Source organism: Lytechinus pictus, chromosome 8, assembly GCF_037042905.1.
Source record: "Lytechinus pictus isolate F3 Inbred chromosome 8, Lp3.0, whole genome shotgun sequence".
Classification (NCBI taxonomy): domain Eukaryota; kingdom Metazoa; phylum Echinodermata; class Echinoidea; order Temnopleuroida; family Toxopneustidae; genus Lytechinus; species Lytechinus pictus.
The window spans coordinates 2334132-2353594 of NC_087252.1; the positions used below are offsets into that span (position 1 = coordinate 2334132).

The 19463-nt window shown below is 38.1% G+C and overlaps 2 protein-coding genes across 2 annotated transcripts; one reads left to right on the forward strand and one right to left on the reverse strand.

Annotated features, from left to right (window-relative positions):
- The first annotated feature begins 241 nt into the window (after nucleotides 1–241).
- LOC129266877 (galactosylceramide sulfotransferase-like) lies at nucleotides 242–5474 on the forward strand. The gene is made up of 3 exons (XM_054904654.2): nucleotides 242–303; nucleotides 754–1220; nucleotides 4186–5474. Exons 2-3 carry the CDS (start codon nucleotides 938–940, stop codon nucleotides 4908–4910), a joined length of 1008 nt encoding a protein of 335 aa, XP_054760629.2. The 5' UTR covers nucleotides 242–303; nucleotides 754–937; the 3' UTR covers nucleotides 4911–5474.
- Nucleotides 5475–7686: 2212 nt separating this feature from the next.
- Nucleotides 7687–8745, reverse strand: LOC129267345 (leucine-rich repeat-containing G-protein coupled receptor 4-like). The gene has a single exon (XM_054905062.1). The coding sequence runs from the start codon at nucleotides 8743–8745 to the stop codon at nucleotides 7687–7689; it is 1059 nt and encodes a 352-aa protein (XP_054761037.1).
- Between the last annotated feature and the right edge of the window lie 10718 nt (nucleotides 8746–19463).

Here is a 19463-nt window from a genome sequence, read left to right on the forward strand (position 1 = left end):
CAATTAAGACGGCGTCCCCGCGCTTCATTATCCAATTAAAATCGCGTCCCGCGCTCCATTATCCAATTAAAATCGCTTCCCGCGCTCCATTATCCAATTTCCTGTTTACCGCGTACCCAAAGGTCAAAGGTCATGATTGACCGGAAGGTGGGGTCACGGGGTCAACAGTGACCGGAAGTTGGGGTCAAAGGTCACTCAAAGGTCAATTAGGTATGAGGTCTCATCCTTAACTACTTTTATTCTTCCAAGACATAGTGATGCCAATGGCGAAGCAAGATTTACAGCATATTCAGCAAATCAAGGGTAAGTGCTTATTACTTCAGTGATATTGTTGGACATTGTACTTTTTTCGTCACCCTAAAACGTAGGCCTATGGGGGAGGGGTCATCGACCCCGCCACCGTCCAAAAAAAAAATCCCCGACCGTTCCGCTGTCTTACGTTTTCTAAGCATCTTTTCAAACCCGTTGGTCTCACTTTTATATATGAAACGTGGAAGACAATACCTCCATCCCCCCCCCCACCGAAAAGTAAAACGAATTAAATTAAGTCCGGGACCAACATTTCTTAGATTTTAGATTCTGGCTGCGAATATTACCCGTGTTTGAGTCGATCATAGTTTTCGATCAAATACTGTCTTTGATATATCTTCCATTTCAGCTGACAATAAATTTAAAATTGTAAGGTACACACCTTTTTTATTAATTACCAAGCATAATGCGGGTTTTCTTTGCCCTATCAACTTTTCTCTCCAGTCGGACCGCACGAGGTTCTCTTCGATACCCCGACAACGTCACAGTGAGTCTGGCCCATTCAGCTGAACATGTAGTTGCAGGAGCTTCTAACCAAACGAAAACCAGTTTTGATTTCTTCTTCAGTGCCAACACGAGCACCCAACCTAGCAGCGTCGGTGAATTTGAAAAAGAAAAACTAGGTGGGATGACGAGTGCAGACACCATTAGCCCTTCTGGACAGGAGAGGCATGATGAAACTAGATGCGTCCCACGAGAAAATATAATGTACCTCAAAACCCACAAGACCGGGAGCTCTACATTACAGAATATCATTTATCGCTATGGTGATGCTCATGGGCTGACGTTTGCCCTACCAAAAACAGGTGTACATCTTGGGACGCCCTCATTGTTCAACCGGACTCATCCTGTCAAGTCGCCCTCAGGAAAATACAACATACTTGCCAATCATGCAAGATATAACCGTCCCGGTGAGTAGATACTAAAAGCTCTTGCATTTACCGTTCTCATTACGCTTTCAAAAAACTAGTTTACTGGAAACCGATTCAGGAAACCAGTTTGGAAGATCGCTTTGCTAGCGTTCTCACTTGATCACACGAAAGTGGTTTTCAAAATCACTTCACGTAAAGCGCTCTTGTTGCTATGGAAACGCTCTCAGTGGGGTGACACGTTTCGCGCGAAATTCGAAACCGCAGCATAGGCATTCTACACCTGTCGTGTGGAGTAGCGCGCTCAAAATGTGCGAAGATCGCTTCCCGAAGAACGGCTGTGTCCTCACTTACGCTAAAACCACTTTAACGAGGCAAAGCGATCTTAAAATCTACATCGCGAGGTGGTTTTCCAAACTGGTTTGGAAGATCGCTTCCAAGACCGCTTTGACCGTTCTCACTACGCGTTAAACTAGTTTCCACTAAACTAGTTTCCAGTAAACTAGTTTTAGGAACGTAGTGAGAACAGCCTCTAAGGGCATCGATTCCTTTGAAATGCAATTAAAATCACAATGGAGAGCTGAGAGGCTGTTGTCTAAAGTTGGTGGACTGGGACAGCAGATCATCCGAATATTTGCCGCGGACGAACAATTGCAAATATGTCAGCCAGAGTCATGTTATGACAATGCTGAACTTGCATTTTCAAAGGAATTGGTGCGTCGTAAAGAGTTTCCCAGACTTTCCCCCGTAGTAAATGCGAAAAGTCCAGAGTAATACAATGACTACAATCACTTTCTGTCAACGCTACTATACAATACAAATCGGACACATCCGAGAATGAATCAACAATTGAAGAGTCTAGTTGAAAAGGGGTGAGGTCAACTTTGGACCATTCCGAGAAAACAAAACATGTTTGTTATTCTCACTTACGGCAATATTCTTAAGAGAAACTAAATTGTCATGATGTACTACCCTATCATGTAAACATAAAACTGGATATAAATATATATTTACCTGTCTTCAATTTTTTCTGTATAGATTTTTTTTCTATATATCATTGTAGACCTAACCCCTTTTGCAAGCAAACTGTAATGAATTCAATCTCTTTTGATTAAAAAAGGTGATTTTATTCTTTGCCAATTTCATTCACGTTTTCATTTAAAATTCAATGTTTTGTATCATCAGGCCGACTAAAAATTTAGAGGTTGAGAGACAAAAACAATAAAATTAAGGAAAAATGGACCTAACCCCATTTTACAAATGAGTTCTTCAGAAGAGTTTAGTTGCAAAAGGGGTTATGTCCACTCTAAGCAAATTTTTTTTTTAATTCTCCCATATTGCATTATTCTTATGTGAAACTGAATTTTCATAATACCCTACCATGAGAACATAACATTGAGTGTAAAAGAAATCGTCCTGTCTTCATATTTTATAAGATATTCTTTTCCAAAAAAAATATGTTTGGACCTAACCCCTTTTGCCATTTTAGTTCACTTTTTAATGGGAATTTCATCTTTTCTTTGGTATCATCTTATAAAGCTACTAAAAATGTATACAAGATCTAATCAAATTTGATGAAAAATGGACCTAACCCAAAGAGTTGTGCCGTACGGCCGCCGGAGAGCAAATGTGACCGAGGTATAAATCATGAAACAAATTATTTACCAAGGCTTCGTGATCTGTCATGAGAGGTGGGCTCGGTCACATTTGCCACGGCGGCCGCAGTCGAAAACAGTCGTTTGAACATTTTTTGTACCAGCTACAAATAGCTTGTTTGAAAAAAAAATCAATTAAACGGCTGTTTTCGACTCGCCGTACGGCCGCCGGAGAGCAAATTTGACCGAGGTGTAAATCATGAAACAAATTATTTTATCCCTACAACCATATATGCAATCAAAATTCAAATGCCTTCGTCCATTGGTTTTATGAGGGAGACGCAACTAAAGCACGTCAGAAATAACTTTTTTCTTACTACGGAAACAGTGTCGACGCTATTGGTCCGATTTCGCAAAGTTGGTGTTGGGAATGCGTGGTTTTAAACCTTGGTTAGGTAGATGTCTCTGTGTTGATTACGCTTATTCATCGCGTATGTCGAGATAATAAATATATGCTTACATCGCAGGTATGTTTAATGGACCATTCGTAATATTAGGTTACATCATTAGCCCATTGTTTTAAATATAACGCGTCAACTATTTGTATTATTTATTTGCATTCTTTAATAGTAGGATGAATAATTGCGATAACTTAAGTTAAAACCGTCAGTTCTGATCACGCTCTCTCACGGAAGCGAAATCGCGCATTCATTACTGGACACTTTTTTCCATCATGTTTATATTGTATACGCGCTGAATTACGCGGGCGGATTCAAAACCACCTTTATGATTCCGGCCATCTTGCTTTGATCTCCAACTGTCCCTATACTAATTTTGCCTTATTATCCATATTTTCAGATCTTTTGAAATATGTTAACTATACATACGACTGCCTACGTTTCTGTTTGTCAATAATGCACGCAAGTTGCATGTGTCTACATGGTACATACATATTCTCCAGCCCGATATGTACTATGCGTTTTGTCATTTTGCCTTATCCTTCTAATTCAATAATTGAAGAATTATGAAACTAATTATAAACAATATATTGAAAAATTGCTTTCAAATAAAATATAAATAATTGTACATACTATTTCTTTTTAAAAACCAAGATTTCTCCATCGTCGGTTTCATTTTCATCTAATAAATCATGTTTTTAAAAATGACATCCGAAAGGATACCATGCTTTTTTACCTCTCTTTTCCAACTGAATCTTTGGAAGAAGGTAATGCTAATACCGAGCATTAGATTAAAAAAAAGTTACCTGTTTTATATTTTTCATCAAGTGAGTGTACTTATTTTAATCTAATGCATAAAATAAAATAAAACAGAGGCAATGCGCCTGCGAAGAGATATCTATTACCAAATCAAATATTTTATAAAATACATTTTCGTTTTTTCTTTCACCATAGAAATGGCCGAGATCATGTACAAGAACGCAGCATATGTGACCATCATCCGGCATCCCTCCACCCAGTTTGAAAGTATGTATGCCTACTATGGATTCCAACGTAACTTCAATGTGACCTTGAAAGGGTTTGCGGACAAACCACAGACATATTATAGAAGAGAGATAACTGATCCACACCACACCGCACTCAACCCGACGCTGTATGACCTAGGAATGCACAAACAGGAAATGGCCGATGAGGGCGGTATTCGGAATAAAATTGCTACTTTGGAGGATGATTTCGATTTAGTCCTAGTTGCAGAGTATCTTTTGGAATCCTTAGTCCTCTTGAGAGAGTTAATGTGTTGGGATTTGAGCGATATGACCTACTTCTCATCCAGAGTAAGAACGAAATCAGAAGAGGACAAGATGTCCGAGAGAACGTTTGAACAACTTTACAAATGGAATCATGGTGATGCCCTTCTTTATGAACATTTTAACCGAACGCTGTGGACAAAAATAAAGGTGTATGGTCAGAAAAGGATGGAAATCGATGTGATGAAGTTAGAAAAAATGATCAAAGCACTAAAAGACAAATGTCTGGATGGGACCACATTTTTTAAAAAGGTCACTCACTATGTTCTAAGAGAAAGTATGAGGGACAATGTCCAGTGCATTAGAATGATTAGACCTGCTTTTAAATATCTACAAACACTCAGAGAGAAGCAAGGAATACCGATTGGTTAAAAGTTTGAAACTATATCGTTGCTTTACAAGAATGTTTGTTAGCCAGTTATCCATTTCTTTAACAGGGCTATAAATTCATGTTGTTTGTTAATTAATTTTGACCATTTTCTCTTTTATGATGGTTTACGTTTCTATTTATTATTTTTTTTCACAAGGACCTTATGCATGTGACGTCATAATCTCAAAGCGCCCTCCTACAGAGGAAATGGGAATATGCGTGAATGTAGTTTTCAGAGATGTGCCAGCTGCACATCACCAAGGCACGCAAGGCAACATCAGTGAAAATATCCTTTAAAATGGCGGCACGGTGATGCCGATGTATAAGGTCTATTCATAATACGCATATTCGCCCACACACACCCACCCACACACACGCACACACCAATATGTATTATGTATTATTGTGTCACGTTTGGGATAAGTCTTTACATGTGGTTGCTATGCGACCATTTGGAGCGTTTTGCTATTGTATTGTGTATTGATAATGACGCTCAATAAATATTGCAATAAATAAAAGCGTGAAAGGTAGCTGCAAACCTAAAACCTCTTACAAGTGTGACGTACAACATTTGGTAAATATACATTAAACAATCCATGAAAAATACAAGATCAACAACATTGAAGTCAAGGGATTAAATACATGTACTATGGTCTTGGTGTTAACAGCAATTCGTTAATTAATATTTTAAATTCCGACAGATCTGGGACAGATTTTATCTATAAAAAAAAACGATATTCCAAATATAAGCCCATCATAGCTTCATTAGAGTTAGAAGTACAAAATTTATGTACATATTGGTTATCGAACACCCTTGAAATAAGAGTAACCAATATGTCGAAGAAAACGGGATTGCTGTTATAATACATATATACACATTGAACTCTTCTGTAGTAAATCGAGGCTGCTCCGAATATCTATGAAGATTGTACATATATATGAAGATTTGTGTATTTGCGTATTTGTGTTACATTCATTCATTATTCATTAATAAAGGATGGGGTAAAACAGAAAAGAAAACGTTGGAGTGGTGCCCCATGCTATTAATATGATGAAACAAAACATCGGACTAGTAGGTGAAGACTCAGAGTAACTTGCGCACGGTATAGATGTCATTTCGAATTCATTTTGTGGGCTAGTTACACCTGAAGCAGGGGACCAGTTTTCACATAAGTCGTGTTCCATGTTGGACAACTTAACAAGCATCCTTCCACTGTAACTAGAAGGAGACATACAATGTACTCTGTCGAAACCGGACCGCAAAAGCCAACTCTGAAGGTTTCTCAAATTGCAGTCCCAGGGGTTTGGATCAAGGTGGATCCTTTTGGACAGTAGAGGAAGCGCCGATGAATCCAAGTACACCAGGCGATTCCCACCAAGCCGGATCGTCAGGCTACTGCGAATGATGAAAGATGATTGTGCTATGAAGTTTATCTGGTTGTCCTGAAGATTGATTTCATCAGCAACATAACATGAAGTGAATGCATGCCGTGGCACGATGTCAATAGAATTATCCTGCAGATCAATAATCTGTATCCGTGGCAATTTTCCAAAAGGGTTTCCGGAAAGTGTGGAGATTCGGTTATGGCTTAGGTCAAGATTCCTAAGTAAAGGGGCGTCAATGATAGGCAGGATGTCTAGTGCATTGCAGCAAAGTTGAAGCGAGAATCCGAGGGATTTGAATTTAAAATGCCAAGACACACCAGGCTGCTGTTGAAACATTGTCACATTGTTCATTTCAACAGCCCAAGATACATTGCTGCAGTTTTGTATTTGTATATACTCCCTTCCTATCGCAGTTTGCGAGAGTGAGATTGTTTCGAGACTACCTATAATTCTCGAGGAAAGATATTTCAAGGGGTTTCCTTCAAGGTTTACTTTCACTAACCGCTTGCAGTTCTGAAAAGCATTCTCGTCTATAGAAACGATCATATTCCACCCAGCGTCTACCTCTCTTAACTCACACTCTGTCTGACAAAACGTGACGTCACTTCCGCAATTTGAATTTCCATGAAAATGCATGATGGAATTGTGGGAACATCTGAACACGTGGGTTCTTGTAGGAAGAGATATATTACGCAGTCGGTTATAGTTGACTAAAAACTGATCCAATTTAATCCCAATCAAGTCTGGAGAAGCAATGTTTGTTAATAGATTATGACTGAGGTCCAGTTTAATCAAACGCCGAACAGAACTGATGTTTAACTGATCCATAGATAGCAGTTGGTTGTTCTGTAAAACGATTTTAGCTACATTATGAATCCTAATTGCTTCATCTGCTCGAAGTCCTATTACATTCGAACTGATGTTGAAAAACAAAGGATTATCTCGAAAATCTGTGTGTATAAACTCCACTATTTCAATTTCGTTGACCTGTAGCTCAAGACGTCGTAGTTTGTACCAGAAAGTGACGTCAGGGATTTTTGTGAGTTTCTTGTGATGCAGTTTGAGGATAGAGAGATTTGGACAACCGACAAAGGCGCCAGGTACAATGAATGCTACTTGATTATCAGATATATCAAGGATCGTGAGATAATCCAACTTGATTACCTCATCAACAGTACTGATGCGATTTCCAGACATGTAAAATACAGCTAACTCTTTATTTTCATTTATTGCGGTCCAGTTGACAGTAAAGATATTGTTATCGGATAGGCTTAGGTAATATAGACTTGAAATGTTCTTAAGAAACCTTGCGTTATCGATCTCATTTTCGTCTAGGTATAACTTCCTAACAGAACCGCACCAATTGTCACTCATGTTCCCTTGAAGAACGAATTATGTGATACTGTTGTTTCGAAAGTCTATGACCCTAAGCTTTGGATACAAATAGGGGCTAAAGGTTATGACTCCAATCAGTTCAGAGTGTTTGACAGTAAGGCTCCTCAATTTGGGAAGTGCTGGGAGGTCACTAATGCTGCTTACCAAAGACTTTGAAATGACTATAACCTCAATGAAGTGCACATCCATGAAGCCTATAATATCCTGTAAATGGCTAATTCCCATACCACTTATGTATAGATGATTTATTCTGCTGGAAGAGTTTTGGTTGATATGTGTCCCTTTCTCCAGATGTATCTGCAGTAGTGTGGTGCCCTGAGGCCAGTGTGAAATCTGCACAACGTGTATTGGGTTACCTGATAGAAAAAGTTTCTGAAGCTTTGTTAAGTTCCGAAGATCAGGAAGGGTCCTGATACCATTGTCACGGAAGTCAATTAAAGTGATCAGATGAACCGACTGTATTTGGTGAATGTCAAAAACCCGAATATTTGATGATACGGCAGTAATGATGTTAACCGGAAGTGACAGGTTCAGGAATCCTACTATGAAGTTGTTTGAAAGGTTTATCAGGGATTCACGGTCGCCGGCAAAGCCAAATGTCTGTTGACTGTGGCAGTTCACCCTCTGAATAAAATTGAATGCAAGGTTGATGATGAGGATTGGGGGAATAGTGGAAATATCGATCAGACAATTCTCATCAACGTGGAGAGTCGACAGTTTAGGAAGTCTATCGAAAGCTTGAGGCTGGATAGCCGAGATGAAATTCGCTGTTAGGCGCAGGACAGCAAGGGCTGGTAATGGAAAGAAATCACCATCTTGTATATTGGTGATCAGGTTACGAGACAGGATGAGATTTTCTGTTGTCAAAGGAATACCTGCAGGAACAATCCTGAGATAACGGTTGCTGCATTCGACTTTGGTTTGCCCGACACAGCTACAGGTCTCCAGGCACAAAGAGTGGTTTAGCCAAGCCGACGAAGATGCAGTTGAAACAAGAAGGCACGCCAGAATTGCCACGTGATAGCCTTCATATATGCAGAAGTGCCAAGGTTCCATTGCAAACTCAGTTCAAACATTCAAATTATAGAGTCACAAAATAGCTCGTAATTTCATTATCAAAATGATATCGAAATGTGCTTGCATAATTTGTTTCCACTCACTTTATATCTAGTTTCAGCTCGGTACGTCAAAGTCATAACCTGATCCATATTGTGTGTGTGTGTGTGTTTTATGGTTGAACACTATTGGGCGAAGCTAGCATAGTACATCTGATTTGTAGCTTATACACGGAATATCCACCGATGGAATATTAAATGAATAAACTGTCAAAATGACAAGAAATGTAATTACCTTCTCCTAAAAAAAAATCGGGAGAGATAATACAAATATTTTGTAGTCTGATTTTGTTGATTGCTTTCTTTATACCAATCAATTATGACTCTTTACTTGGATGTTGAAACATAAAAGCAATTTGCTTATGTGCCTTATCTTTGGTAAGGTCTATACTTCAGAGGATGGTTGTGCCATTGTTTTCATGATTTGAACTGAATTAGACTAGTTGCACTTACAACTGACTCAGGCACTTTAAAAGCACTTTGATAAATTTATGCTCGTTTACTCTATTACAAGACAAGAGAAATAGGAAATATCATAATCATCATTATCTATGCTAATATAGAGATAATCAATGTTCTTATAATGAATGTTTATATCATTATTATTATCTTTATCATGACTTATTCTTTTCTTATGACTGTCATCACTTTTTCATCATATTGAAATATTATCCCAATATGTTTTTCAAAGAGGTGGAGCTTCTAATCTGTTCTAAATCATGACGAGGTTTGGTACCATTTTCAACATGATTTTCTTCCTTTTCATAATATCACATTTGATTAACAAAAACGATTCATGCAGAATTTGGAGATAATCTGATGGTGTTTTCTTCATTTCAATAGACAGTCCATGTCGATTTGTAACTTCTTGTATTTAGCATGGTCGTAGGGGCCACTGGCGGATCCGGGGGGCACAGCCGGCCCGTGCCCCCCCCCCCTCCCCTTGAGAAGCAAAATTAAAATTTATAATGTAAAAATACCGTTAAAACTGAGGAGTGCCCCCCTTTTGAAAATGAAGACTTTTTTCCCATGTCATTTTATTCGGGGACGAAATATCCTTAAATTTTGGTTAAAAACCTTCCTTTTTTTGGTTTAAGGGGGGGGGGGGCTTGTCAAATTTTCCTAGGAAAAATGTGCCCAACTTTTGGAAAATCCTGGATCCAACCATGGACCTATTTCAAATAGGAAAAGTAGTAGGTCCATGATCCAACCCTGATAGCGGCTTACCTTGTGTCGGTTGAATATGTAAAGCGGAATTTAATTTGATTACAACTGGAATGATTTTATCAAAAAATATAAGCCTCTACTGCGATGTCGCTCTTTTCTGTGCAGCCCCAATTAACATTTTGATGAGACTTGTCAGGGATATACCATTTTTCACTTGGTCGGAGACAGGTCTAATCCTCGTGGATATGAGCTTACTCTAAATCTTTCCCCAGGTCAGTCAAAAGAACGCAGTGACCCTTTTTGGCAGAAAATAGCCTCTTTTAACCCTTTTAAACGCATAATTTGTCAATGAATTTCATTAAACATTATCCTGAAGGAAATCAACTTTGCCAAGAATTCTGAGTGAAAACCACTGGCTAAGCTGCTAACTCATTCACGATTCCTTTCATTTATGACAGAAAGTGATGACAATAACAACTTAAAAAGGAAAATGAAACCTTTGGATCAAGATAGCTTGTGGGAAAACAGAAAACAGAAAAAATCAAATCAACGAAAGTTTGAAAAAAAATCTAACAAATAATGATAAAGTTATGAGCATTTGAATACTGCGATTACTAATGCTATGAAGATCATCCAATTGGCAATGCGACAAAGATGTGTGATGTCACTTGTTAACAACTTTCCCAGTACTTTTGTATATATTTCACTTAAACTGCCTCTTTTATCACATCTATCAGTAGATCATGCATTCTTTCTATAGGAGGGCATGTAATACAATTTTCGAAGAAAACATTATGGATAAAGAGTTTGTATCACCATGAGAAAGAACTAAAAGATACATTTTGTGGGTATTTTATAGTCCATTAAAGAGAAAGTTGTTCACATGTGACATCATACATCATTGTCGCATTGCCATTGGGAGGATCTCTATAGCATTAGTGATCGCAATATTCAAATGCTCATAACTTTCTGATTATTTGTCTGATTTTTCTCAAATTTTCTTTGTTCTTATTCTTTGATCTTTCTCTTTCAAAACAAGTCCACATGTTCCAAGGGTTTCATTCCCCTTTAATGATTGGCTAATTATTCATCACGATATCTACATCGTCATGATAAAGGATACACTCTAAGAACACTGAGTAAAATGTTTTACCCAATTTTGGGCAGAAAGGGAACTTGCTGATGCATGTTTGCTGGGCTTTTTTTTAAAACCCCATTTTGTGCTATTTCAACGCAACTTTGCGTAAAATTCACAAAACATTTGGTATCCGTTTATCCAACCAACATGTATGTTCCCATTTTTGCCAATATTGCATGGGTAAACCTTTTTTAGAGTGTAGCGATTCCTTCGATCGATTAGAATGATCACTTTTCACCTCCTTGGTGTGTCGCACAGTGATCAGCCATACCGAAACCATCATATCGCCAAGGAAGATTCTCTGGAAAAAAAGAAGAGAGAAAAAAGTCATTTGTAATGTATAAAAAGCGAAATTTAGAAAATGAGCTTTTCAGTAGAAGTCAGAGGCGGTGGAACGTCAGGCTCATACACTTAAAGTTGAGGAGCACCTATCGTTTGGCAGACAAAATGTGCTCCTTCACATTCCGGGCCCGATGGTCCGCTGCCTCTGGAAGAAGTAATTCTCGTTTTCCATACTGTCAAAATTTTGAAGTTGTAAAGTAAACTATAAAACAAACTACAATAGTTTCTTTGTCACAAATTTTCTTTTTTGAGAACCACTTGGAAGTTTCACCAAGATTGTATAGCGTGCACCTCTCCTGCGACTCAAATCGTGATATTTATTTCTCCTTACCTCTTAAGCTCTCGCTAAGTTTCTTCTTCATTAATTGGGTTATTCATTGTTGATCAATTTTGATAAGTTACATATTTTCAAGCTTTGGATGGACTCTTTAAATGTCATTGGGTATTTTACACTGTTTATAGGACGCAGAAACCATGGGGATCACTAGTGTATCTACGGGGGGAGGGTGGCAGTTTGCCCCCCCCCCCTGCCGCGTCACAACCCATGCAAATAACGTATTCCTTCCACCCCCCCCCCCCCCCCCGACGAGCTTGAATACCTTTTTGCCCCCTCTGACGAGCTTAAAGACCTTTTTTTTTTTTGCTTGTCAAGTTTTTTGACGGACGGTTTTGCCCCCCCCCCCCCCCCGTGTAAAATCCTTGGTACGCTACTGCTGGGGATCGTTATATTAAATGACTTGTTTGGGCGTTTTATTACACAGTTACCATGGCTACAGTGCTTCTCAGCCTATCAAAATCGAGATAAGTTGCCAAATCTGACCAAATGTCAGACGAAAATGTTGATGAAACGCACCCCTGATGAGAAAGCAAAATACTGCAAAAGGCTTCAAAACGACCAAATTGATCAACCAAATCAAGTATCCTTCCCTGCATGTGCTCTAAAAAAATATTGTGTAATAATGCGCCATGAGGGTAATTATGTTTCCAACCAACATTGGGCATTTTTATTTATCGATTGTGATGAAAATTTTGCCCATTCTAAAGCAATTGCTGCCTATTCTTTAACCTTACTGGACAATATGCTTCCCCATTGGGTAAAATACCGCCCCAAATTCGCTGGACACAATATTTTTACAGTGTGCGGTAATAATTTTCTTGGTTTTTGTATTTCGGTGGCGTTATATTCAGATAAAGCAGTGCAGGAAGTTGGGAAATACAATATGTGTATACAGATTTCGGGGAGAAACAATGCATCTTGCTGTTAGCTGTGTTTTACAATGGGGGGAAAAAACACTTAATGATCAAGACTGCATACGAAAAATGTCTCCCTCTTGCGACAAATAAGCATGCAATCGATCTCATTCTTACAGGCGTTTCTGAAGAAAAAAAAAGTTCGGTATCCATGTGTATGATTCACTTGAAATTTGAATATGAATATTTTGTTTCATGCATGTATCTTGTTTTAATTTGTTTACATTCTGTTTGTTTTGTTTATAGTTTAGCCAGGTCTTCTCCGAAAGGTAATCTGCTTAGTCACGGTCTTCCCTTCTTGGGCTGGTAACAGGATGATGATGCGACCATCGGATGACCAACACTGTACATCTGTTCTGTGTTCTGTTTTCTTCAACTGTTTTTTTTTTCTTCAACAATGGTGGTACTCGATCCCTTCAGAAGTTTTCCTTTTTTGTAGAGCTTCGTTCCTTTTCCTTTACGAAGTTAATGTTACGATTGGGCTTGGTGGCAATGGATTATTCGTTGACTTGGACCCTGATCGATGTGGTATATCGATGTCTTTCATTATGTCAATCGGTACTCCTAGTTTAGACAGGCAAATGTCAGACACAACAGTATCGATATTTTCACCATTTATTTCATTTTCCCCTAGAATCCTAATACATACAGGAATATTGTGCTAAAAGGTTAACCGTTCGATAAAGCATTACGATTTTGGATTTTCGCGATGTGCTGATGTTTTGTTTAGATGCTAAATCTCTCTATTCTTGGAATCTATTTATATTGCAGATTGTAGAAGAAGCTCTGCATTTTCTCCAAGCGCCCAATTATATTTTTTATCAACAGCTCTACTGACAGCGGAATCAAGAATCTTAAAAGAGAATGAAACTCTCGGAGCAAGTTAGCTTTTGTGAAAGCAGAAAAATCAAAGAATAAGATCAACAAAAGTTTGAGTAAAATAGGACTAGCAATAGAAGGGTTATGAGCATTTGAATGTCGAGATCACTAATGCTATGGAGATCCTCCCATTGGCAATGCGACCAAGATCTATGATGTCACAGATGAACAACTCTCCCCTTTTGGACACTGAAAATATACCCCAAAACATCTCTTTTTGCTCATTCTAATCATATGACACACTATTCATCAATGATATAATGTTGTGAAACCTCTGTACTTGTCCTCTCATATAAAGAGAACACCTCACCTTGTGATAGACTCTATAAAAGTGAGAATATAAGTGAAATAAGTACTAAAGTAATGAGGGAGTTGTACGTGTGTGACATCACAGATCTTGGTCGCATTGCCAATGGGAAGATCTACATGGCATTAGTGATCTCAATATTCAAATGCTCATAACTTTCTTATTATTCATTCAATCTTCCTCAAACTTTCAACAATATGTTTCTTTGATTTTTCTCTTTGATATGGATTCAGCTGGTTTCAAGGGTTTCATTCTCCTTTAAGGCCTTGTCCCACTCTGGCAGACAGACACAAAACGTATTCATTAAGAACACAGCGGACGAGTAAAATTTCGGGATGGCTCCATTCGTTTTCAACTGCTTCAGAAATGGACAAAATAATTAGCCCCAAAAAAATGCAAAAAACATAACAGAAAAGAGCGGACGTGGGTAATGATTATATTTTAAATGATTATGTCTTTTAAATGGATGTTCATCTGAAACCTAGCGGATGAAAATGGATAGAAGTGGATGACAGCTACGAAGGGGTTACCGGGGGTTTTGAATACTTTATTTACGAGATATAATATACACGCTTACATCCTCTCGATTTCCGTGCAACTAATTATGTATAGACGTTCCAAGTACCTTATCTTTCCTCCCTCTTTCAGTTGTCAGCTGCAGTGGATGTGAGTTGTAAGGATGCCCAGAGTATGCAGAGAGGATACAACGGACGTTTAACGCATAATAACGGACATGGAACGTTTGTCGGTCGTGCGTGTTACGGATTTACTTCGTACACGGCGGAAAGTTCATCCGTTCTAAAAGTTTTGTGCAGCTCAAAACCCTTTGCGCGGATGAAATCACAGTGGACGGATACTCGATGGATAGAGCGTATGAACCACGTATGCAATGTGTACACGACGGACGCATTGCGTTTTCTAACGGATGGCACGATATTTTTCTATTCTGCATTCTCTTTGCATCCGTAACCGTAAGTGCAGTGTCCGGGCCTTTAAGCAACTCTTCATCCCGTAGGAGTTCTTTAATTACTTGGCATGATACAGCTGCCGTTTGTCTCGTGTTCATCGAGCCTGAAGAGGGGGATGGTCCAGCCATTGTGAAGAATAACAAAGCCTAAGCTTAACAAGATGTTGGAATGCGGTTAAGTAGGCCTTTGCTCTCAACTAATATTGTTTAGAACAAGAAATAGTGAATAATGGATATTACGAGCAGTATTCAAATTAAAATGTAGGAAAGTGCGATAAACTGGAAGTTTGTATAGACAACAAGAAGATTTCAGGGTCGCTGGAACATTACCGTATTATAAGCTTGGTACTCCCTTCACACACACAGAAGGTGTCAAATCAATATGATTTTCCCTGGCTTATACTCCAATGATAAATTAAAATTGTTAAATTGTTTATTAAAGTCAATCTGATATAGGTGATACTCACAGTCTGTGTACTGTAAATCAAGTCCAAGACTCAGTCGAAAAAGAGGTAAACTTTCAACAAATTATTACCATTGAGGCTAATATTTATGATTATCAGTATAATTTATTTCATTTTTGTTCTATTTTATTTCATGTTTTTATTTATTTTATTTCATTTAATTGATTTATTTTTTTTATTATTTTTTTCTTGGGGGGGGGGGGGGTTACTTCTATTAGGATTTGTTTATTATAGTAAAGCGGATAAGCCGAACAATTGTGCAAATTATGACTAAAGCATGAAACTTTCACAAGTATTAGTATATGCCGTAAGATTAATTTTAAAGATGGGAGGTAAATTAATAAATGCCATTTTCGGGCGTTGCCATGGCAACGTATTGATTACCCAAAATGACATACATTCCCATGTAAATGGTAAATAAACATGATAAAGATGACCAAAATTATAATTTTCAGGCTCCCAATTGAATACATATAAAATTTAGAAATATTCAAGATCACCAAGATAGTTCAAATTGGTCCGTTGCCATGGCAACGGCTTGTTTTTCCCCAGAAAAATAAAAATGTTGCCTCATTTGAACAAAAAATACAGAAAGTGTTCTGCAGGAGTTCTTTATAAAGATAAAAAAATTATGTTGCCTTGGTAATGCTTGAATTAAATCTAAAAAGAAACAATTTTGGAAAGAGCCCGTTGCCATGGCAACAGCTTATTTCCCTCAGGGTCCAAGTCAACGAATAATCCATTGCCACCAAGCCCAATCTCTCTCTCTTAGGTGATCCCTCCACTGTTTTGGAGATTCTCAGAAACGAATATATCAATTCCAGTCCGATAAGTTAGGGATTCAACATCAGGTTGGAGCGGTGGTCATGAATTTTATGTAGAAAAAAGAGAGATTTGAGGAGCAGACTATTATTTACTTCGGAAGGGAGACCAGGTTGATGGGTTAATAGGGTAGCACTCGTAGCAATCGTAACATTAACTTCGTAAAGGAAAAGGAACGAAATTCTGCAAAAAAGGAAAACTTCTGAAGGGATCGAGTACCACCATCGTTGAAAATCAAAACTGGTACTAAATGATCCGTTGCTATGGCAACAGGCCATTTGGAACATTGATATTTATCGAATTCAAGTATTACCAAGGCAACATCAATGTTTATCATTCTAATTGGTTCATGCAGACCACTCACTGTAATATATTCCTCTAAATGAATTATAAACAATATATTGAAAAATTGCTTTCAAATAAAATATAAATAATTGTACATACTATTTCTTTTTAAAAACCAAGATTTCTCCATCGTCGGTTTCATTTTCATCTAATAAATCATGTTTTTAAAAATGACATCCGAAAGGATACCATGCTTTTTTACCTCTCTTTTCCAACTGAATCTTTGGAAGAAGGTAATGCTAATACCGAGCATTAGATTAAAAAAAAGTTACCTGTTTTATATTTTTCATCAAGTGAGTGTACTTATTTTAATCTAATGCATAAAATAAAATAAAACAGAGGCAATGCGCCTGCGAAGAGATATCTATTACCAAATCAAATATTTTATAAAATACATTTTCGTTTTTTCTTTCACCATAGAAATGGCCGAGATCATGTACAAGAACGCAGCATATGTGACCATCATCCGGCATCCCTCCACCCAGTTTGAAAGTATGTATGCCTACTATGGATTCCAACGTAACTTCAATGTGACCTTGAAAGGGTTTGCGGACAAACCACAGACATATTATAGAAGAGAGATAACTGATCCACACCACACCGCACTCAACCCGACGCTGTATGACCTAGGAATGCACAAACAGGAAATGGCCGATGAGGGCGGTATTCGGAATAAAATTGCTACTTTGGAGGATGATTTCGATTTAGTCCTAGTTGCAGAGTATCTTTTGGAATCCTTAGTCCTCTTGAGAGAGTTAATGTGTTGGGATTTGAGCGATATGACCTACTTCTCATCCAGAGTAAGAACGAAATCAGAAGAGGACAAGATGTCCGAGAGAACGTTTGAACAACTTTACAAATGGAATCATGGTGATGCCCTTCTTTATGAACATTTTAACCGAACGCTGTGGACAAAAATAAAGGTGTATGGTCAGAAAAGGATGGAAATCGATGTGATGAAGTTAGAAAAAATGATCAAAGCACTAAAAGACAAATGTCTGGATGGGACCACATTTTTTAAAAAGGTCACTCACTATGTTCTAAGAGAAAGTATGAGGGACAATGTCCAGTGCATTAGAATGATTAGACCTGCTTTTAAATATCTACAAACACTCAGAGAGAAGCAAGGAATACCGATTGGTTAAAAGTTTGAAACTATATCGTTGCTTTACAAGAATGTTTGTTAGCCAGTTATCCATTTCTTTAACAGGGCTATAAATTCATGTTGTTTGTTAATTAATTTTGACCATTTTCTCTTTTATGATGGTTTACGTTTCTATTTATTATTTTTTTTCACAAGGACCTTATGCATGTGACGTCATAATCTCAAAGCGCCCTCCTACAGAGGAAATGGGAATATGCGTGAATGTAGTTTTCAGAGATGTGCCAGCTGCACATCACCAAGGCACGCAAGGCAACATCAGTGAAAATATCCTTTAAAATGGCGGCACGGTGATGCCGATGTATAAGGTCTATTCATAATACGCATATTCGCCCACACACACCCACCCACACACACGCACACACCAATATGTATTATGTATTATTGTGTCACGTTTGGGATAAGTCTTTACATGTGGTTGCTATGCGACCATTTGGAGCGTTTTGCTATTGTATTGTGTATTGATAATGACGCTCAATAAATATTGCAATAAATAAAAGCGTGAAAGGTAGCTGCAAACCTAAAACCTCTTACAAGTGTGACGTACAACATTTGGTAAATATACATTAAACAATCCATGAAAAATACAAGATCAACAACATTGAAGTCAAGGGATTAAATACATGTACTATGGTCTTGGTGTTAACAGCAATTCGTTAATTAATATTTTAAATTCCGACAGATCTGGGACAGATTTTATCTATAAAAAAAAACGATATTCCAAATATAAGCCCATCATAGCTTCATTAGAGTTAGAAGTACAAAATTTATGTACATATTGGTTATCGAACACCCTTGAAATAAGAGTAACCAATATGTCGAAGAAAACGGGATTGCTGTTATAATACATATATACACATTGAACTCTTCTGTAGTAAATCGAGGCTGCTCCGAATATCTATGAAGATTGTACATATATATGAAGATTTGTGTATTTGCGTATTTGTGTTACATTCATTCATTATTCATTAATAAAGGATGGGGTAAAACAGAAAAGAAAACGTTGGAGTGGTGCCCCATGCTATTAATATGATGAAACAAAACATCGGACTAGTAGGTGAAGACTCAGAGTAACTTGCGCACGGTATAGATGTCATTTCGAATTCATTTTGTGGGCTAGTTACACCTGAAGCAGGGGACCAGTTTTCACATAAGTCGTGTTCCATGTTGGACAACTTAACAAGCATCCTTCCACTGTAACTAGAAGGAGACATACAATGTACTCTGTCGAAACCGGACCGCAAAAGCCAACTCTGAAGGTTTCTCAAATTGCAGTCCCAGGGGTTTGGATCAAGGTGGATCCTTTTGGACAGTAGAGGAAGCGCCGATGAATCCAAGTACACCAGGCGATTCCCACCAAGCCGGATCGTCAGGCTACTGCGAATGATGAAAGATGATTGTGCTATGAAGTTTATCTGGTTGTCCTGAAGATTGATTTCATCAGCAACATAACATGAAGTGAATGCATGCCGTGGCACGATGTCAATAGAATTATCCTGCAGATCAATAATCTGTATCCGTGGCAATTTTCCAAAAGGGTTTCCGGAAAGTGTGGAGATTCGGTTATGGCTTAGGTCAAGATTCCTAAGTAAAGGGGCGTCAATGATAGGCAGGATGTCTAGTGCATTGCAGCAAAGTTGAAGCGAGAATCCGAGGGATTTGAATTTAAAATGCCAAGACACACCAGGCTGCTGTTGAAACATTGTCACATTGTTCATTTCAACAGCCCAAGATACATTGCTGCAGTTTTGTATTTGTATATACTCCCTTCCTATCGCAGTTTGCGAGAGTGAGATTGTTTCGAGACTACCTATA

Bases quoted from the DNA above. Each gene is read 5' to 3' on its own strand.
- LOC129266877 (XM_054904654.2), top strand. From the start codon at position 938: ATGACGAGTGCAGACACCATTAGCCCTTCTGGACAGGAGAGGCATGAT. The intron at 1,221-4,185 runs GTGAGTAGATAC...CTTTCACCATAG, and splicing joins TGCAAGATATAACCGTCCCG to AAATGGCCGAGATCATGTAC.
- LOC129267345 (XM_054905062.1), bottom strand. From the start codon at position 8,745: ATGGAACCTTGGCACTTCTGCATATATGAAGGCTATCACGTGGCAATT.